This window comes from Denticeps clupeoides, chromosome 16 (genome assembly GCF_900700375.1).
Source record: "Denticeps clupeoides chromosome 16, fDenClu1.1, whole genome shotgun sequence".
Classification (NCBI taxonomy): Eukaryota; Metazoa; Chordata; class Actinopteri; order Clupeiformes; family Denticipitidae; genus Denticeps; species Denticeps clupeoides.
Window position 1 is genome coordinate 9,019,310 of NC_041722.1, and position 21,795 is coordinate 9,041,104.

General features: G+C 41.8%; 2 protein-coding genes across 5 annotated transcripts in view; one reads left to right on the forward strand and one right to left on the reverse strand.

Annotated features, from left to right (window-relative positions):
• Window positions 1-5,318: 5,318 nt before the first annotated feature.
• immp1l (inner mitochondrial membrane peptidase subunit 1) lies at window positions 5,319-13,766 on the reverse strand. Of its 3 annotated transcripts, XM_028957203.1 has the most exons (8): window positions 13,696-13,741; window positions 13,224-13,284; window positions 9,346-9,470; window positions 8,655-8,778; window positions 8,492-8,580; window positions 8,247-8,373; window positions 6,235-6,345; window positions 5,319-5,432 (listed from the first exon to the last, which is right to left on the reverse strand). In XM_028957203.1, exons 4-8 carry the CDS (start codon window positions 8,757-8,759, stop codon window positions 5,373-5,375), a joined length of 492 nt encoding a protein of 163 aa, XP_028813036.1. In that variant the 5' UTR covers window positions 8,760-8,778; window positions 9,346-9,470; window positions 13,224-13,284; window positions 13,696-13,741; the 3' UTR covers window positions 5,319-5,372. The 3 variants fall into 3 exon arrangements, with proteins under 3 accessions (XP_028813036.1, XP_028813034.1, XP_028813035.1); XM_028957201.1 differs by lacking the exon at window positions 9,346-9,470 and having other exon boundaries at window positions 13,696-13,766; XM_028957202.1 differs by lacking the exons at window positions 9,346-9,470; window positions 13,224-13,284; window positions 13,696-13,741 and having other exon boundaries at window positions 8,655-9,330.
• Window positions 13,767-13,854: 88 nt separating this feature from the next.
• Window positions 13,855-21,795, forward strand: part of elp4 (elongator acetyltransferase complex subunit 4) — a 45,670-nt gene continuing 37,729 nt past the window's right edge. For both annotated transcript variants that reach the window (XR_003742748.1, XM_028956784.1), the window contains exons 1-5: window positions 13,855-14,033; window positions 14,485-14,520; window positions 16,832-16,953; window positions 18,195-18,326; window positions 19,711-19,847. Coding sequence is in view for 1 of the 2 variants with exons in the window: in XM_028956784.1 (XP_028812617.1) it covers window positions 13,862-14,033; window positions 14,485-14,520; window positions 16,832-16,953; window positions 18,195-18,326; window positions 19,711-19,847 (599 nt within the window). In the remaining variant the exon portion in view is untranslated. The remainder of the gene's footprint in view (window positions 14,034-14,484; window positions 14,521-16,831; window positions 16,954-18,194; window positions 18,327-19,710; window positions 19,848-21,795) is intronic.

The following is a 21,795-nucleotide window of genomic DNA, read 5'->3' on the forward strand; positions in this document are numbered from 1 at the left end:
TCCGTCTGTGAAATCCAACACCGACCTGGTCTTAATCTGCTCTGCTTGAGTCAATATAATCCTTTCTTTTGGTACTATCGGTACGTTCTGAAGTCCTTTGTTTAATTGAATCAATGGCCACACATCAAAGACGTGTTAAATGTGGTAGAAGATACCTTTTACTTTGTTAGCTTTAATTAAAGTGCCTTTCAAAATTTCAGAATGAAACGTTTGAGAGAGGTTCCTTCAAGGTGAGTTCTCAAAGAGGTGTGTGGGAGAAAATCTAGTCAAATTATTCTGAAATTATAACATTAGATTTAACATATGATTGACAACAATTTGCTTATATGTTATATTGCAATATATACATTTTAAATTTCTGATACAGCAATGGAATTTCTTAATGGGAAAATATATATATTTTTTTATTCTGAAGGCCCCACTTCTTCATAAAGGTGCCATTATCCAGAGATGAAGTTAATAGCTGATGTTCTAACTTTCCCCTGTCTTTGTGACTTGTCAATTGTCTATTCACTCTTCCAAATGAAGTCCACACCAAAAAACAAACAGAGGAAGAGAACTCCGGCCTTACTGCTATTCTAATTCATTTTTAACATAATTGCCTGAAAAGATTAGTTGCACTCGTCCATTTTTCCCAGTTGCCTCCGAATTGGGAATTTAATTGTCCTGGACACTAATTGGCCAGCCTGGGACCATTGGTTATTGTAGTCCACTGTTGCCCAGTGCATCATTAACCAGGCTTGGATGCCGTTCAGCTTTTGAACTACAGTGAAAGGCAGAGGAACACCATCTCCCACGCACGCAAGGCCCCGCTCGCCAAAAGCCACGTTCTAATGACCGTCCAGCTCGCTGCTTGGCTGTACAGATCTAAGTTGTTTTCCACCGCTGACCCCTTCTTCTCTACCACCCCCCTCTCCCCATAAATGGATTTCCCCAGGGGCGAATGTGGGCCGTAATGTGGGAAAGAGGCGTGACCTTCTCTAATCGATGTCGGCACGACTCGATATTCATGGACCTGCAGGAGGAATTTCAAGCTCCTTTTATCGGCGAGAGACGCGACCGAGCAGGGATGTCAGGGGGGAATGTTTTCCCGGGGCCATCGAGAAAATGTTCCTTCCCTTCAAATCCTAATCAAGGGGGGCTTCTGTGTGCAGAGCCGCCTCAGTAATGTCTTCTGGAGAAAAAAAGACGGGGGGTCCAATCCTGCCGTTGGATGCTCGGAGTTGACAAACACGCTGCACTGAATTGTTTTTCCAGTTTTTGCAACTTGCCTTACCCTTCCTGACATGAGTGGGGTCAATTTCTGTGACACCCCCTTCCCCATCCTGTACACCTCCCACCCCTTCTGCCACCCCTGTCGGTCCTCGTATCTCACAGAAGCACTATCTGTTTGTGTCTCTGTGTGAGTGTGTGTGTGTGTGGCAAGCATGTGTGTGTTTATTCTTCGGCGTTGCCTAGAACAGCGTCTGTCTGTTTTGTTTACTCTGCTCCATCTCTGCGGCTAAATTGTCCAGAACACAAGCAGGTCCATCAGCAAATTACCCAGAAAGCCGTGTCAGCACAGCGCAGTGACGTCAGATGTGCGCTGGCAGATTGTGCCCGACCGACGCCCCGGTTTTAATTAACCTGGCTCTCCACTGTCCTACTGCTCGTTCCCTTCAGTCACGTGGCCGCAGTTCACATATCTGCACTCACGCCTCTTCTATCCACAGGCTTTTTTTTTTTTTTTAACATTTCTCTTCTTCCTACATGAAGATAAAAAAAATGCAACTGTTGTAATAATCGTCATGATAATGTAGCATGTAGCATTATAATTTTGGCTATATTTTTTATGTAATGGAAACATACTGTCATAATGTCTTCATGATCAAAATGCACAGTGAAATGTAATTCATTGAGTCGTACTGCATTTTCTTAAATAGTTTACATTAACATTACATAATTAAATATTATATTGTGTTGTATATCAAGAACTGGTATACTGGTTTCCAGTGAAGAAGGACGCATGTTTACTAATGTTTGTTAAATGATCAATTAATTTAATAAAAAAAAAGGCTAAATTGAAGTGACATCAATGCAAGTTTTTAAGGATAATTAATTTACTGTGGTGAATGACGATCGATGATCGGGAAAATTCAGGGCGGAGTGGGTGTCCCAGCTGAGTGCCCTGTTTATATCCTCATACTGCTCTTCACAAACCTTTGTGTGTGTATGTGTGTGTGTGTGTGTGTGTGTATGAAAAGATGATGATTGTAAAGGGTAAGGATATAGGTCATGTCTGTCAGACTTGGCTCGCCGTTACACAGGGTGATTGGGCTCCTGCCCCTTGCGCCCACCCCCTCGCCTGAGGAGAAATGTCCCCTCGTCCTCCATTAGGACCCTCTAGTGAGTATACACAGTCCCCCATCCCCCGCATCTTACTATTAAACGAGCAAAGACTGCAACTGTGCTAATATCTGGAGGGCAAACACTCATGGAGCTCCGTAGAACTTCTCTTCACACAGCTAAACTTCTTATACTTTTATTGCTTATCACTGAAAGTAGAAATCATGTTCGTACTTCTACAGCAGTCAGGATATTTTGAGAGCTGAATCTAATAAGAAAAATAATATATTACTGTATTATTTAATATTGCTTTGTTTTTCCTTAACTGTTAGTATTAAATGCTTGTGGAATCTGCTACAACCTGATATAAGGAATTTTAATTTAATCATGATGGCTGTCTTGCTATTTTTGTTATTTTCCCTGTTTTAATACAGCTCACGTTCACTAGAGCAACACAGGATCAGAGGGGCAGTGGTTGGTCTAGTGGGTAAGGAAGCCGACTCGTAATCAGGGGCCTGTCATGGCTGCCCACTACCCACCAAGAGCGATGGTTAAAAGCAGAGGACACATTTTGTTGTGTCACTGTGTGCTGTGTGTGTTCCACAATGACAATTGCTTCACTTTCGTCTTCGTCAAGGGCAACGTGGGCTTGTAAGGGTGGGATCCAGGCTGAAAACTTGAACTACGTCCCTAAACAGCGTGCAACCACTTGGACCGGGTTCCCAAGACCCAAATTTAGTCAGATTAAAAATCATCTCCTCACCTCCTCTGGTTAAACAGTGATTTATGTTCATCTCAGAAGACCTGTTACACCGACACAGTTCTCCTTCCAATGTTGTTGTGTGCCTGTAGTGCATCGTTACCCAGTAGAACTTTTATTTTAACTTTTTTTTTTTTGTTTTTTAACTTACAAGTCACATAATGCTTACTTCTGTTTAATTATGACATCAAGGACAAACCTTCTTCATCCATCTGTTTACATTTCAGATCCAATTTGTCCAAAGTTTACACCAACGAGGCAGGCCTGTTTATTGGAAGGAGGCGCTTTGATCGCTGAGCTATGTGTATTGATAGAGCCGTCTCTGGTCTCAGCACAACAAAGGCGCACTTGGGAGGAAGAAACCAATATCTCTGCCGCAATACCATCTGTCTGGTATGGATTCGGTTCGGAAGATTCCCCTACATTAGCAGTCCCGCGCGACTGCCGCACAAGCGGGAGGGCATCCTCCACTCGTGCCCGATTCCAGTCGGACGTTTTCACAAAGACAAGCTCATCTCACCTCGTGATCAAATGAGCCTATGAGGTTTTAATTAAAGCCGCCATTGAAGCTTGATTAAAAGACGGGCCTGAAAGCATTTTTCTCTTTTCTTTTTTTATTTATTGAAAAGAGCTTCCTCAGTCAATTCCTCATCAGCTAAGAGACCGAGAGGTAGTGAGGACTACTTCTGGGACTTCTCTTTCATGAGGAGTTATTGGAGGCCTTCCTGATCACGATTGGGTTTATTAATGTCGACACTCAACAAAAATTAAGTGAGCCCCTTGTTGAATGAAAAACCCCATACGCTGTTAGCATAAAGTTGGCCTGGAGTAACATATAAGGCCTGAAAGATTAGAAACTCATTATCAAGGAAAAGTTTCTCATGCCTACAAGCAAAAAATAACACAGCATCAGTATAGTGCAGGTGGATGGTTCTGCTCTCCAGTAATTTTACATGCAATACATACAGATGGGAAACGACATTATACTTGGGTCTCCCTGTGCGTTGTTGGGAAATAGCTTCTACTTTTAAACATTTTATCCATGCGCAATGTCTTCAATCCAGACAACCCTGTGAAACCCCACTGATTTGTGTCATGAATGTCTAATGCAGTCAACATCTGGGGGCAACGCTCTGGGTCACCACTGTTCTATGTTTTATTTAAAACATATACCAGTTTATCATACATTTACCACTTTTATGGTTCCATTGCTTTATCTACTGCAGACAACTATTGTGGTTTTGATGCCCTGGCCTTTGCAGCAGATCCTGTTTTGAGGTGTTCAGGCGGTCCACAGGTTCTCAGTCTCATCTCCATCTGTACCTGATGCTGGATGGTGAGCAGGGTGCATGATATGTCCTACACCCCCTGACAGTTTGCTGTCATCCTGTTGTATTCCTGCACAGGTCAGCAGTGCTGTCCCAGCCTCATTAATGCCCACTCAGCAAAGTGTCAAGCAGTGTGACCCCTTTTCATAAGGCATAATTAAAGCTGAATAATCTTTGTAACATTCTGAAGATTTATGAGGGTATGGTAAGTCCTCCATTTAAAGTTCATATCATATAATTGGATTGAACACAAGCATGATCATCAAGATTTTATAATGTTTGCTTCACCAAAGGCATCTAAAGAGAAAAAATGGAGCAAAACCAACCTTACTCTTACTAATGTATCTGATATCACGTGCCCAGGTATACCTAGAATGCATATTTAGAAGAAGAAAAAAAAGCACACTTCGACCTCAGCATTTGCAAGCAAACTTTTCACTGCTTTAAAGTAGTCTATGAATGGGACAACCAGCTCAGCTCGACAGGGTCATTACATTCCTGCTGCTTTATTAACAGTTGACCCCCTCTATAGGTCACTGGTTGCTATGTTAGGATGAAATCTGCCCTTTGCTCTACAAAACAGAGAGAGAGGACTGGATTTATAAATATTGTAAAGCTAAAAGGAAACTGTATTTTTTTTTTCAATTGCCTTTGAAGCCAGCTGAAATATTTAACATTGAAAGCCTTGCTTATATAGTACATCCATAAAAAAACATTTCCAGGCTAAATCCTGAAAATAGTCTAAAATGCACTAATGAATTGCCAAAGAGTCTACTTAAACTGAAATGGTTTGTTTTTTAACCTAGATCTGATGTACATTTCAAGGTGAACCGTGAATGGAGTGCTAATTACTGGTTTAAGTATATTACTATTACTGTAAATAAGCAACATAATAATATGCAAAGTTATTTCAAATAAAAGCTACTTTATTTACAGATAAATTATTGCATTCATTAACATCATTTAATCCGGTCATGTGGACGTTGGTTTAAAGGCCCAAAGTTGTGCAGTGGCCAGAGCTACAGAGAGAGAGAGAGAGAGAGAGTAAATTAATTTGCACAGTCAAAAATAGTACTACACACTGTTATTAAGTTCGTTACAATACCCTATTGTAAGTAGTATTTTATCCCTTGGTGTTCATGAATACAGCTTACACACCTATCCAATTATGGTTACTGGTCATGGTCACACTACTACAGGGACAGTATGGGGGCAAAAAGCTGTTAACTGGTAAATGATAAAAAAACAACAACAAAAATAAAAAACATGATGAATCACGGTAGAAGGTGTATAACATGTTTTGTGCCTGGTACATGGATGGATGGTTGGCTCATGGCTCATTCTAATCCCACAATTAAACAAAACAGAAAAGACCTGTACAAAGCAGCAGCTAAAGAGATCGTCTTGTTGAAGTTATTGCAAAATACATATATATTCTGTATATGGTACTGTGTAATTCTTTGAAGTACTGTTTGCAAAATGGGAATGTCCCGGTTTATTACCATCAGTGACATGATCAGATTTTAGGAATCATTCATGCACCAATGCAGACAATTACAGAATTTCACAGGATCCTTGGACATTATTTGGACCCAAACAGTATCATGGCTCATTAGAAAAAGCAAGACGACGTGTTTCCAGGATTACAAAGGATGAGATGCTTTGACTTGACATAAAAAACAGATCGACCAACACATCAACTCAGATTTCATTTGAAATACCTAATTAAAAAATTTAATAATTTACATTCTTTGGTCATAATGGTCAACAGGTGTTATATAACATAATATATAATTTAAAATTTTCTTATTCCCCTGGTACCTTTATGCAGACACGTCCCTGGATTAAGGCATATGGAACTGGGCCGTAACTTCGGGAATCTGCAGAATTTTGAAGGTTATCCCCTTCTAGCCAGACATGCCCTTTTGGTACCTACATGTGTTGAAAAATGTAAAATAACGAAAAAGCAAGAGAGACAATACATTTGGTATTTGTAGTTCCACATTATTATTACTGGACATGCAGTGTGTTAATACGCATTTACATTATTGCATTATACGCATTATTATTACATTTATTTATATGCATTCTGTTTGTGAGAGTGTGCGTGTGTCGGTGTGTTTGTGTGCGTTTGTGTATGTGTGCTTAAAACAATTGCTGCAGGAAAGCGAGGGTACACACTCAGTTCTCCTCACTCAAAAAATGATCTCCAGTTACAATGACATCCCCTCTTCCCTTGTTATTGTGTTAAATGGTATAATTACAGTTTTTCCGGGTGTCTTCCCAGTCACTCGTAGAGACAGGTCACAGACAGGGTCACAATTTTATATTTTTTTCCCTTATTTCAGAACCTCAGACAGGGTCATTATGGCTGTTGGTCAAAAAGTGACCCCCCCCCACCTAATCCATCCCCCTCAGAGCAGAAGGAGAGCACGGGAGAGAGTGAGTGAGTGCGAGCGAGACCACGCCTTCAGACCCGCTCGCGGCGTCTAGTCCAGGGCTAGACCTGTCAGCCAACACAGCAGCGGACCGAGTCCTGATTCACTCTGACATCAATTAGGAATAATCTCATCATGCGACGAGAGTAGGGCTGTCAAGTCCCTAATTAACTCTCCTCTGTCCACTCTATATGTGCGGACAGGATGAACAACGCATTATATTGTCGTAATGGTCGTCACAATATAGGGGAGTGTATTTTGGAGTAGCCCACATTTTCATTGGCCAAAAAACAAGAAAAGGATACGGTTTCAAAGCACAAAGCTGTGCACTGCCGACAATGATCACTGCTTATATTCAATCAAAACATCTGCTGTTCAAATCGGCTTGTTAGAATTCATTCATTAATACACAGAGATTATCCATAAATTCATGTTGGCCAAACAAGAGATAAACAGCTTGGCTTCTGAGAATTCAATTGTCATTAAAAAAGCATCTAATAAGCATATGCCAACGTGCCGTTCAATTAAATCTCGTTAGCATGCTGACATACGCTCTAACAGAAGACCGTGCTGCTGGTTATCTCTTAACTCAACTCTGATGGAATCAGAAACAAAGTTATTAGGTCTACGTCACAGTCATATATATTCAGGAAACAAATGTTACAGATTTTTCATGTAGACTGTTGTGCTTTTTATTCTATAATAAAAGAAGTAATAGAGGTGTCAGTACTTAAGTCAGTAAGGGCTACTTAAACAGAAATATGGGTCAAGTTTACTATCAAATTAATATATTCATATTGTGCTTTTGGTATAAATCTTCATAAGATGAGGAAAATGTCAGAATTGATCTCGCCATTCTTTTTTTTTTTTTTTTATCTAAATACTGGAAAATTTGACTTCATTTCTTGAAGTTAATAAGAGTTTGTATCATACTAAAATGCTTTTATTTTCCTTAAAATGGATGAATTGCCTAAGGTTGGTTACAGATCATAGGGCTTCTTTTTGCCGCATTTGCCATTGCTGTGACCTGCTCCAGAGGAAAAGGCAGCTTTACCTCTCTTCTCTCCCAATCATCTGGTCTACTCAGCCGGCACTAACACAACAGGTTCCCCAGAAATTGAGGAGTACCGCTGCAGTCAGCGAGGGTGAAAGCAGTAATAAGAAAGCAATAACAACTGTTTCAGTGATGCAGCGGTCCTCCAGCCCCTGGTTCATAATACGCTGGCAAAGCGCTTGCTGTCAAAAAGACATATTTTACCCAGCAGCACGGTGTGTGCCTCTACACGTGTAGCGATAAAAGCGGAGTTGTGCGGGGACAATCGTATCTGCATACTGTATTCCCAGTCCACTTTTTGCCAGAACACCATGAACATTTCCCCCCTGACCAATACTTACATAAGTGTGAGTTTTGAAGAAGTCAGTGGGACTGCTCGTGCAGATCTTGTCACCTTCCAAGCCTATGACTCTTTTACAGATGTTTATCTTCGGATCGGAGGGACTTTTGACAATGACAATGTCGCCCCTGAATGAATTTCATAGAAAATGTTATTTAAGAGCTTGTGTTGGTAGGGTTGAAAAAATTGTTACGTTAAAATAGTTCAAACTAAGCTGATGTTGCCACTGAAGTTCAAAACACTCACTTATCTATCCTGAAAAGGTGTCTGCTCATCCTCTCTGAGAACACCACATCGTGGTTTGTGATAGTTGGTTCCATGGATGGCCCAGAACACTGCCGGTATATAGAAATTCATTTAAACATATGTGGGTATAGCTGCTACAGACACAAGTCAAAATCAGACTTACAGCGACAAACTCTCCAATGTACTCAAAAGCACAATGTGCAATGCATCCATACTGGATGGTGTAACCAACAAATCCCAACGCCTTCCCAAGTGTGCGGCGAAACATTCCAGAAAGTGTAGAGGACCTGTCACACAATACAACAGCATTAGATGAAATACAAAACACAGTCAATACTAATAATAATTCAGAACAGTGTTTGTGCAGGACATTTTTTTTTAATAATTGGGACCAAGGACAATGCCACAAAATGTTTCAATTCGGAGATGGCTGAGCATCGGTGGTTTCAAATTGAGTGACCCAAAAAGCATTTAAAATAAAGTATGAAGCACATCCCAGATGATGTGATTTCACATGGAATGACCCTGCAGTTATCGGGTATTGAGCAAGAAACAGTTCCAACACCCTCTCTGGTGTTACATTCTCACAATCCCCCATAAGTCACCACAACAATGCATGGCTTTTGACCCTGCAGGTGACGGGTCCAATTGACACCTCAACCTGAAGATGACAGGTCTGGCAGCTGTTCATCATTTTAAATGTCAACACTTTCAAACCCTGTCCAGCTGAAGAGGAGCTTTGAGTTACCATGACAACACGAGGCCGGGCTCTTTGTTTGTTTATGGTCCAACACTGGCACTTAAACAGATAAAACTCTGGCCCTGGTCTGGACAAACAATCCATCCCCACTCACCGTATTGACTTTTCCTAGGCCGTCTAGCTGGCAGATGAGCAGGGCATGCGAGTCAATCTTTGCTCAGCAGCGTCTATCAATAAGACTTCCACGTGCAAAATGCATTTTCCAGAACAAAGCAAATCCTACAGAAGTGAAACAACATTTTAAAAAGTAACATTTAATGGCTATGCATCAAGTCTATCCCAGCAACAGAAGAGGCTTGGCTTGAGGTGGCCAGAGATGAATTCTGTCCCCACCAATGACATCCTATAGGCTGTTCGGTCCATGGAATTAACCTTGACCAGCAGACCATAAAGAAGCCAAACCCAAACCTCTTGGAAATTATATCAGAGATATGGGAAAGGATTAAACCCCACCGCCCCACCAACCCCCAATGAAACACAGAGACACACAGACACACACCCAACCCACACAAAGTCAGGTAGGTGGCTCCGTGCCACAAAAGGTGCTATACCTAATCCCATTACCCACCAACAATCACCCGGACCCCTGTCCCCATCCCATTCCATCCTGTCCTAGCCACCAAATCTCATAGTCATCAAACTTAACCCCCACCCCCACCTCAGAAAACCATATGAATGAACTATCTGGCCTTTCATCTGTCCACCCCCGTCTGTCTTTCTGCTTGACTGAAGGTGACTCCACTGTGAGAGAACAAGAAACTCACGGACAGCTGACTCTCACCATGCTCCACAGCAGGCCAAGCTTCACCGAAAGTCGCTCTTGGTCCAATTTTTACCACCCCCCTTCTTCCCCCAACGGCTCCTTATACCCCAGTGCAATAATACAACTGCTGCAAGGTGTGGGTGAAAAATCCCTGTGAACACCGTACATGGACACCGGCTTCTACGTAAGCTAACACAAACAAAAGGATATTTCACCATCCTGCCTGGCAGTAATAATCACCCCCCACTGTTTCTCATTTTGGTTCTTATAAGTCTCTCGGTCCAGCCTCGTTGGGCTCCCTAGTTTTTCATAGGTGACCTCTCTCGACTCCTCCGGCCAGGCCTTGTTTGCCGTTCTGACCGGCTTTACATGGCAGAGGATCAGAGAGGCCAGACTCTCTCACAGCCTTCACAACACAATCACCCCATCATCGCCACCACTGCCGTTCTGAGCACTTGGTGTAGGTGAGGATTAGCGATTTAGCATAATAAGATTATACGGCCAGTGAATGATATCAAGGGATGGTCCATATGTGGCCGCCTGGTCTTCCATGGCATCTCTGTTTTGGGTATTGTGAGGAAAGTCGCCGGGAATCAAAAAGGATTCATTCGAATTGCAGCTGGGCCCTGACAGACCTTTGATAAGATCTATTACCCCAAATCCCCCTGTGCATTTGGAAAACCATTTGATATCTAATAAAAGTCTGAATCTAAATTAATGCCATTACAGTTGGAAATTAATGCCACGACCCTCCTAAGCCAGGATTACATGCAAAACATACACAATGCCAAATGGAGAACAGACGCACTTATAGGCAAACCATCTGCAGGCCACTGGGCCCAACCTCCCATAATCCACCAAAATGATACAAGAAAGGGTCACAATCTTGAATTGATAGGGTCTTAACATAAGGAAGTAGTTAGGAGTCAAGTGCTATTGTTAAATAAAGACATAAACAAATAAATGCATTCAGTATTACAAAGAGTGTTTTTAAATCATAATTTTATTATATAAAACAGACAAATTCTTTACACTGGTTTGTGCATGTGTAATGTATATTTTTACATGATCTAACATGGCAAAATACGTATATTAATGATCTTTCTCCCATATTTGCCATAATTAAATGGTTTTAATGTCCAGGGTGTGTGGACTGATTAGTATACAAGTTTATAAGGTTGATTAATGTATTGCATCCCAAACCAGCAGGTGATTATCAGCAGAGATAGAATAAGATAATCCATGTAATTATAGACTTCCTAATTAAAAGGTACTGATGGATATGGAAATCTTCAGCAGGTTCCCAGAGAGAATGGCTGCCAGCCCAAGATTGATTCCTTGATATGGATGCATTGAAATATGCCCTCCCCATTGGGAGGCAGTTGGGAGACTGGGTGAGAGAGTGTGGGAATGGGGTGGGGCCGAAGGTTTAAGATGCGCTCATTACAATTGTCAAATTAGCAAAACATGATTGCGAGGGCTGTGGCAGCAGTGCGGGACTTAAGAAGATTACATGGGATCCTGCCCATGTTAAATAAGACACTGCTCCCATGAGATCGCAGATGGGAGGGAGACTGCAGGAAGGCCGGGGGGTTCCCCGCTCTGATCCCTACACTCTAGGCAGCAGAAGGCAGCTGAGGGTGGCCAATGATAGCCCTCTTTGTGTACCCTAATATGCCATGATTGGAGTTTGGGCTACTTGCTTGCGCCAAACATTGTGGGGGACGGGGGGTCTTTCTAAAGCTATCGGCACAGCAATCAGAAGCAGGGCTAATCCGCACCAAGGCAGATAAGATACAGTGACACCTGCTTAGTTAAACATAAACAGATGTAAAGTCAGGACATCAGAACAGTCTCCCCCGTTCACTTCACTCACTCACGGGCGGGGTTGATTAAAACTAATAAATGAGCATGTGTTCCTGCCCAATAATACAATTCAAGCAGCTGTGCAGGATGACAATTTCAAGTGGTGGGATTGCAATACATTTCCCTTAAATGCACTGACCACCCATCACAAAATAAATATTCCTTTCAACCCACTTCCTCAGAGGGATGTGGAAGCCTGCGCCTCAGCTTTATTGTCTGACCTTTGGCTCATATCGGAGTCTGCATTGATACAGAGAGAATACGCAGATCTTATCGGGAGAGGTGTTCACAATTGGCTTTTCCCTTTTGACTCCAACAGCTGATTTCCTTGTTCAGAGTGCAAAAAGCAGCCCACCAGCTCCAACAGGCCCTACCTTCGCACAGACAGACAGCATTCTGAACATTTCAAATAACCAGAACTCTATTATTAGCCTTGAACGTGTCTCTAATGTTGACAGAGAGCTAAAAATATATTGGGTGTTTACCACTGGACAGAATCAGAATAAAAATGTAATAATGCTTAAATAAAGAGTTATGCCCTCATCAATGTCCACACATCTGAGACTATTGCTTTCCTTTCAACGCTTCTCAAACAAACTGAATGTTGATTCAAATCTTGCTTCCTTCCCAGCCACTGCCATTATATTCTTACACCCAGTCTTTGGCACAGCTCAGAAAGATACGGAAAAGCAAACAACTTGCCCAGGAACCGCTTGACATGTTATGGCTACAGTGTTATATGGCGCATTCAGATACACAGTGAGAAAAGCAGCCACAGTGCGAATCTATCAAAAGTTCATTTCAACTGAAGGAAATAAACATTGTGAAAGAAATCCACTACCTGTGATGTCTACACTACTGGAAAAAAGGTGTAGTTTCAGCTCAAAATAACCTATGACCTTTCAGCATCATAGTTGGTTCTGTTTGTTGTGCTCGTGTCAGTATATGTGAACCTCAAGCCGCTGTCAAAACACGAGTGTTAGTGCTGCTTAAAGCGTTCAGAAATGAACAGTCTGACTTCCCCCCCCCCTCATTGTCCATTGTTCCACCATCACCAATGTCTGCAGATGTGTGTGTGTGTGTAAGACTGGGACTGCCTCCGCAGTCTGTTTTGGGTCGAACTGACAGGCAGAATAAGACTCAGCTGCACCCTCGCAGGCTCCATCCATGATGCCTGCAGGTCAGACTACACCCTCAAATGACTGGGCTCACATGACGCAAGCGCTGGTATCAGGGAAAGAACAGCTCAGATTAAAAACGCCGCTAATCTTTTTAGTCGGGGTGGACTGTCCACTCCTGCTGTGCGAGGCTTGTGATCCTCCTCCATAACCAACTTCTCTCACCTGACACAGCTGTGCTGGCAGGTGGTGGGGTCACTCGATGGTTGGGTCGGGTGACTACAGACTGTAGTGGGTTTTTAAAAGAAAAAAGCATATACAATGATCATCAATTAACTTATTTTTTAAATAATGCAAAGCAAGGGTCAGTGGCAGTGGCTCAGCGCAGTGCTAAATGAAGGCTGAGTGTCTTGTAATGCTAAACGTCATTGCTAAAGAACACAGATCTAGCATACAACCGAGGTAATGTTTCAATGTGCTTTGCTGTCCATTTCAGCTACACTGTAACTTGAAATAAGAGACGAGAACTAGCTGCTAAAAAAGCTAAACATTGCTAAGTAGGAGAAGGTCAAATAAACGCGCAGGTTTACAGTCGAACATAAAAGATTTTCATTCAGTTCTCTGTAAAATGCTAATGTTTATGGTCAAGTTGGGACGTAAAATAATCGCTTTGTAATAATTACAAACCAAAGCTCACCTATTTTTTATGTCCACCGAGAGCAGAAGGGGGGACGACGCTACCTTTGACCTGTGAAATGTTTTTTTTATTCTTAGACGCTATTGGCTGAGCGAGCAAACCGCTGCCTTCCATTGGTTAGAAAAAAATAAAGCCCGCCCATTTCGATTGTCAACACAGAGGCAGCATGGCGGCCCCCATGAAGAACACGAGTGCGCCTGCCGGCTTATCCTTTAATTCTACTAGTTTTCAGAAGAAATCCCGCAGCAAACTTGTCTCTATACCTGGAACTAGGCCATCTGTTCAGAACGGACAGCTTTTAGTTTCAACCGGAGTCACATCCCTCGACTATGTGATCGGTCAGTTTGTAACACGAAACATTGCATTGCGGTTCGCTGCTAATCCACGCCTCCTTCAGTATAGTTGCTCATCACCATGTTTTATATGCTTATATGTGTATAAATACGTATAATTTCAGTTGTAAAACAAGGAATGATTTTAGCGGTAGTGTTATAGTCGGCGAATAGCCTATTTATTAAGCTTCATTAAGCTTTGTAGGTTTTTTAAGTAATTTTTGTAATAAAATGTCCTCCCCATGATCTAGTTGCGAACCAAAGAAGGTTTAATTTTTTTCTTATTAGTAACTGGGCAGTGTTACTTAAAATTGTGGAACCCTAAATGCCTGCATCAGGTATTAAAAACATAAGAGCTGATGCAATATGCATGTATAGCATTTCATGCTAAAGAAATAAAAGTCCAACTGTGTATTAAAATGTGTTGTTCTTCTTTATTCATCTTTCTATTATATAGGGGGTGGCTTAGCTGTTGGAACTCTACTGCTGATTGGTAAGACTTAACTTAATTATATGCTTATTTATTACATATTTGGTAAATGACGTTTACAATTTTGCTCGATCAGACTGGATCCTGATTGTAAGAATATTGTTTTGTGATAATATTCAATATAAAGTTTTAATTGCTAGAATGTAGTCAGTATTTGTTTGTTGTGCTTGCTATGCTGCCACATATCCATAAATAAATGCAAATATATGACACATTTTTCTGTAATATGCAAAAGTGTTGTGAAAAAATTTTCATAGTTTGCCTTTTCACTTTTTTATTATTTGTATTTTTTATCAGTTGTGAAATTAATAAATATTACTATATAATCATGATTGAAATATGATTATAGGTTATAAATTATTCTAAATCCATTGTTGTGACAATGGTAAAAATGGTAAGAATTTCAAAAACTTTCATTTTGGTGAGATTTTTTATTTTTTTTTCAACGAACAACTGTCATAGGTGCATTGACTTATTGTACATATCTGGTGATTGAACCAAGTTCCTGTCCCTCGTGTCTTTGTGACAGTTAACATATGTGACCAAGAGGGCAGAAGTGCTGACCCAAATTTCCCAGCAGCTTTGTAACAGTAGAGAAAGCGCCTCTCTCACTTTTTCTTTCTCTGTCCCTCGTTAAAACCCCAAGACAAAGAGTTTATTTCCTCACAAAAAGAACATCAAATAGGAGAAAAATGTCTACTAAAACCTTTTCTTTAAAAATATATTAAAAAGGGGGATAGACCCACCTCACAATTGTTGGGAATGACTGATCTGTCCTTGGGTGCTGTTGTCTCTTCTTCATCCCACCCCCTAAAACTGCCCCCACAAGGCTAATGGCCCCTGCAGGTTTCATTTGTAAGGCACCATAGAAACACGGCTACAATAGGCTGCATCTCGAGAGGGCCCATCTGGGTGTCTTTGTCGGAGACTCTGAAAGCCACAAAGGGCTGCTGACCTAGAAACACATCAATAAGAGAGAGGGGAGTTTTCTGATGACAAATTGACGAGCTGTGGAATTTCCTGGGCTGGTGCATGTTTGACATCCCCCGGCTCTGTAGGTGAAGTTAGTGAAACATTCCCGGAATGATCCGGGATGACTTGGTATGCCATTCCCTGAGTTTCAAATTGGTGTGGGAGGGATGAGGTGCTATCACTGTCACTGCCTGTGAGGTGGCTGTCATAGTGTGGACAACTGTGGAGAGCCACCCTGAGCTGCATGTGACAGGAAGTGACAGTGACGAGGGACAGGACTTGTGATGGGATGTGGGTTAGAGGTGATGGTGCGTGGGAAATGGGAGTCTTTGTTTCGGCCTGTGAGGCCTAATGGCCTACGACTGCGGATCAGTAGATATGTGGTCTCTCCTTCTGGTCCTGAGAATGGTTTTGTTTTCCCTTTGCTTGTCATTTATAATGTCCATGGCCTTTCCACTGGACATTCAAAAGCAGGAACTATCTGGAACTGGAATCGATGTTCTAGTTGCATTTTGTTTTGTAGTGAATTGGAACAAGCAGCATTAAACCCTGTCCTGTTGGAGTTCTATGAAGTCAATGTATTCCATTCTCTCTGAATTATGTTGTCTTGTAAGATAGAAATCATTGGTTACATTTTTAAATGCCAATTGTTCTCTCACTAAAAAAAAAATAAAAAATTTAGTGAGCTAACAGGAACTGGAACCTTCAGAAACCTCGCGAAGGAAAGGTGCAGTTGAAGTTTTGTGGTTTTTGTACTTTGAAGACAGTGATGAAAGTTAACATTATGCAGACAACAGAAGCACCATTTGAAAAGGCAGCAAGCAAAAGTCATTTGGCGAGCTGAATAACAAACATCACTAATGTCCCTGTGAAGCCTCCATGTTCATAACATTCCTGAAATGATGCAGGTTACCAGGAAAGGAGTGCAGACAGGTGATTCCTTCCTGCCAACTGGGCTCGGACGAATGAAATTGTTCCCGGTGCCAAAAGTTGATGGGCTTGTCATGCTTTCGCATGCTGTCACCCCGTCCTGCTCCAAACACGTTGCCACTACGCACACTAGCAGTGAGCGGTTATTAAGTGAATCACACTCAGGTGGTGTGACGCTTGTCTAAACCGCCTCTGGATCGAGCGTCTGTGACAGAGGCACGGTCTGTAGATGGTTGCCAGTGTGTCTGGCTGTCATCGCCTGAATCTGTGTTTTTGTTTGCGAGCTATATTTGTTGCCAGTTCGTACTTTATAATGTGACCGACCCTCAGTGTCTGTTAAAGTCATTTTCAGGCCCTCTTCTTGCTTCTTGGTAATAAGGGGAACGTTCACATTGGTGTTTGTCCTTTACAGAGGAGGATCGATATGACAGCTACTCTCGAATGCTGCTGAAGTACTTTCTGGCCGAAGGAGTGGTGTGTGGACACGAGCTATTTGTGGCCTCAGCATGGGATCACCCTGATGAGATACTGCAGGTATCAGTATGGCTGTGTGTTGCTGTTTAAAGTGAGTAGGACCATGTAGACACAATATCACTATCATATCACTATATCACCCCACCGCTTCCTTAGTTGTTTTGGATTTTTGTTCTCTTCTCTTTGACCCCTGTAGAACATTCTGCTCTGCTCTTTCATTAGAGGCACAACCGTTCAAACCTGCAGTCATAGGTTGTTGCTGTCTTCCAGTCACTACAGCAGAACATCAGTCCAAACACAGCATGGCCATCGTGTATACCTTAAAATGCAACTATCTGTATTACATATATAGTCAGCTATTAGTATGCTGTCCCCAGATCTGTATCAGTGCCATATTATTTCATAAAACATCAGGTCCAGCCCCAGAGTAAGAAGCACAAGGAGGTCTGTCTACTCCTGTAATTAGTTAGCGGGTGATGCCTTGTATACCAGCACCAGATGATCCAAAGAATGTGTCTGAACTCTTAAAAACTACCGCTAATGTCCTGTGGGGGGCCTTGTCCTACATTTTCCTCCATCATTTGCTCAGTCTGCCGGGCCCCCTTGCATCTGTCTGTCTGTCGCTCGGCTTTTGTCTGTCTGTCTGTCTCTCTCTCTCTCACTCTCTATTTAACGTGTCGCCCTCTCTCATGTGCCTGCATTTTTCCCTCTCTCTCCGTTTTCCTTGATCACTCATTCGGCCCTGTTGTGGTTCTCTCGTCTCTCTTTAGTCACAGTTATAAAGCGTGCCCCAGCGGGCTGCTGCAGATGAGTGTGTGACCAGCTCTGGGAGTTGGCGCTGGCTTTAACGGGTATTACCTTAATGACAGTGGACAGGAGTTCGTTCCACACACCCCACTGATTGGCCCCCTGTCACACTAAGGTTAATGAGGGCCCGGTGTCACTTGTGGAGAAAAAAAATGTGCTAATTTGCAGTGTTATTTTGCGAGCCGGTCCCTTGTTTGTATGTTATCACCTGGGCTTTGAGTGGGTTCACTCAAGGGTGTAGCTGCCACCTCTTTCTCTTAATTTTGTCTGTTGTTTCTTTGTTTTTTTGTACTAAGATGAAAGCTGCTCCTGCATTTTCCCCACATTTGAAGCTGAGACTTTTGGTCTAATTAATTAGAACTGCGGTTTCCTAGCAAGAAAGATTTAAGTTACAAGGTTCATTATGCATCTTAATGAGAATTGAAAGAGATCAAATGAACAATGCAATGATTCCATCTGAAATGTATGTTTAATGTGTTTTTTTTTTTAAATAGGAATTGCCTGCTCCAATCCTCGATGATGTTGCCAGTGTGACGTCTATGGAAGACCAGGCTCAGTCCTGTGACCCAGACAACCCTGAATCAATGAAAATAGCCTGGCGTTATCAGAACCTCCCAAAAGTGCAGGTACATTTCTGTCCATGTCTTTACTTTACCAGCCAGGATGGACTTTGCAGTTTGTGGAAAGTTTGCATTGTTCTTCACCTTTGTTTTGTTTTAAATCTGGTTGCTGTATTCTCTCTAAAAGCACCTAACTGATGCAGAACTCTTCTGTCCTGTTACTCGTGAATATTTTTGGTTAATTAGGCTGCTTCAATGTGTTATAGGACTGAGATACAGTATGTTTTTTGCATTTCTTCTGTCCTTCTTTTACCCTCCTCCCTTTCCACTCTCCCTTGTATTGTAGCTTCATTGGTCCTCTGTGAAGTGAATTGTCTCCAGTAATAAACATATCAACTCAGCTCAGACAGAGTTGTGAATGGGGTTTCACTCCGTTCTTTCATTGCCCGGGCGGATTACTCACGCTTAGCTGGCTAAAGGTGGGCTTTAGGTCTGGGGAGACAGGGGGGACACGGAGGCCCATTTACCACCCGCCTGACCCAGAGCACTGGGCCTTTATCACTCCCAAATCCCTGCACACCCCTCTGTTTCGTCCGCCCTGAACTCTTTCTTCTGCACAGAGAAAGTCCCCTTCTAGGCCATAATCCATATCGCAATGGGGATTAGGAAAACAGCAGAGAGCCCAGAGATTCTTTCTCTTTTTTTGCTTTATTTCATTTCATTTCTATCTTTCATTCCTTCTTTCTTTCCTTCGTTCATTCTTTCACTCTTTCACTTTTTTCCTGTGAATGTCTGCCTCCCTGTCTGGCATCTTGATACTTTTTAGTCAACTTCACATCCCCCCTTCCTTTTTTTTTTTTTTTTTTTTTTAACAAAGCACACATAAAGCCCATGGTGGATTAGCATATGAAATCAGACCCCCCCAAACCCCCAAACTCTTCCTCAGTGAAGACATCAGATCAAAGTTCAGCCAGTCAGGGCCCTGGATGAGGCAGTAAGGGGGTTGACGTGATTGCCCACAAAGCAAGGATGGGCCCTGGTCATCAATTTATTGGTGAGGTGGAGAAACAGAGAGGTCACTGATCCCAACCAGCAGTAGATTAGAAGCTCAACTCACAATGGAGCCTCAGCCCATTAGAAATCTGGGCTAAAAAGTTCCCTTTTCAGCCCTAGGAAAACATCTGCCTTCTTTAAGGTTTGTTTTCACAGTAACAAGTGGTTGTCCTCATCATGAAATGATTAGTTGGTTTGAATGAATAGTTTTTTTGTGATTTAATCCAGAATGTAAACCTGTGACTATTACATACCCGTATATGCATTTATTTTCAAACTAATGTACACATCATGATCCATGGCTATACAGTTTTTATTAACACAAGCAGTATAACAACATACAATGAGGGTATTGGAAATAAACAAGAACACTGACTGTTCAAATGAATTTTTCCAGACTGCTCTGGCTTCTTCAGCCAGGTTTGGTCACTATTATGATGTCTCCAAAACGATGGACGCTGACATTCTCCAGAGATCCAAGATCCACATGTTCTTCCTCCCAGAAGAAGCACATTCTGAGACAGGAGCCCTCAGGTAATGAGTCCTATTATGAAAGAGTTTTTTTTTTTTTTATTGTTGTTTTATTTAAATGAATTGACTGCCAAATGCCGTAAATGTAAATGTAATGAATTGACTCGATAACCCAATAATATTAATGAATAAATATCTCTGAAAAGAACAAATCTTTCTTAGTCTTCGATTGTAGTTGCAATGAAGTTGATAGGGTGTTTAGTTAGTGCAGTGCTATTACGCAACGTAATATTTGATGAGGAAATCTTTTTTTGGGGGTATGATGCATGTACTATGAAAGTAAGTTTGAGATCTTGTTAGCGAACATCACAGAGCGACATGGCAAACAAATCAATCTGGAGCTTCTGTTTTATGGAGCCTCTCTCTGTGTTTTATTTGTGCAAACAAAGCTCCTTTAGCGGCCGTGTTTACCCCTATGGTGGCCTCGGAGCACCATAGTGAGGAGCTGAGTGTTGTTTGCACTGTGAGCTAAATGTGTTCCTGTGTTGTGTTCTTCCGCTGACCGTGGGGGACACTTTCCACTGTCACCAGGAAATGACGGATAATGTCACTTTGAATGTCATCATCTGAGGGATGGCACGCTATCACAGGCGTTGCCAGGAACAATTAATTCGTTTAAAAAATTCTTTCTCGCCCAAAACTTTCACTTTCACAAACTTTTCACACAATCCCATCTTAAGAGGACGTGTACTTAATGCCTTTAATGAGAACTGTGGGTAAATTATGCTGGACTCTTAAACCGAATTTAGCCTCAGAATGAACTGTTGCCTTTTTCCGAGGTGAAAAACAGACACACACAAAGAAGTTTATGTGAGGTCACTCTGTACAGTTCAAATAAGTCACATCACAGGGCAATGTGACCAATGTGGCACCAACTACATACTGAACAGCGTTGCAGGAAATGACCAAAAGCAAACTGGAAAGTTCAGACTTGGAAGCTAGTAGCTTAGCTTTTGCTAACAAACAAGTAGTCTTCATTAATATTCATTTCAGAACTTTGCAGAAGGCAAAATTGACATGACACTGGTGAACAGTCATGCTAGCATTTAAAAGTCATTTAGTCATGTCCTTGTTGGACATAAAAAAATACATTGAATTAGAACCAGTCATTGGCAGAATTTGAAATAATGATGTAGTCAAAGCCACTTTATTGCCTGTTTAATCGGTACAACTAATAGATTACATACATTTAAACATATATGCAGATATTGCAGCTACAAAATGTCAGTTGTACCATTTATTCTCTGCAGAAAAAAACATTTAGAAATGTAATAAACGGTAGTGTATGTATGGATGTTTCCATCTTACATTTACAACATTTATCAGTTGACCTTATCCAGAGCTACAACTTACAATCAGTAGCTACAGGGACAGTCCCCCCCTGGACACACTCATGGTTAAGTGTCTTGTTCTGGGACACAATGGTATTAAGTAGGGTTTGAACCTGGGTCTTCTGGTTTATAGGTGTGTGTGTGTGTGTGTTAGGTGAGGGATGTTGACATAGCTAGCTAATATTAGCACATCGTTTGCATCTAGTGATGTAATTATTTTATGCCTTTTGCAGCAATCCTTTTTTTTGTGAATAATCTGTACTTAATTTAGGTAATTTCTTTGACTTCTGGGACTGGGCTGGAGTAATATTGGAGTCACAGAAATGGCATTTTTGTTGAATGGGGGGAACAAGCCATTTATTAAGAGATGATAGCCATTTGACTCAATGGTGCACCCCTTGGTCTCCACTCAGCAAAATTCCCCATGCTTTCTTCTGGCCTGTTAAATCACTCCATTTTCACTGTGTAGAGTAATTGCCACAAATTGCTCTCCAGGTGACACGGTGCCTGTTGTTTAAAATGGAAATGAATGCTGTGTCCCTGATGCCTCCCTGGATATGATCTTAATTAGTTCATGTGCTAGCCATTATCCTCCATGGACATCACCTTAACAGAGTGCG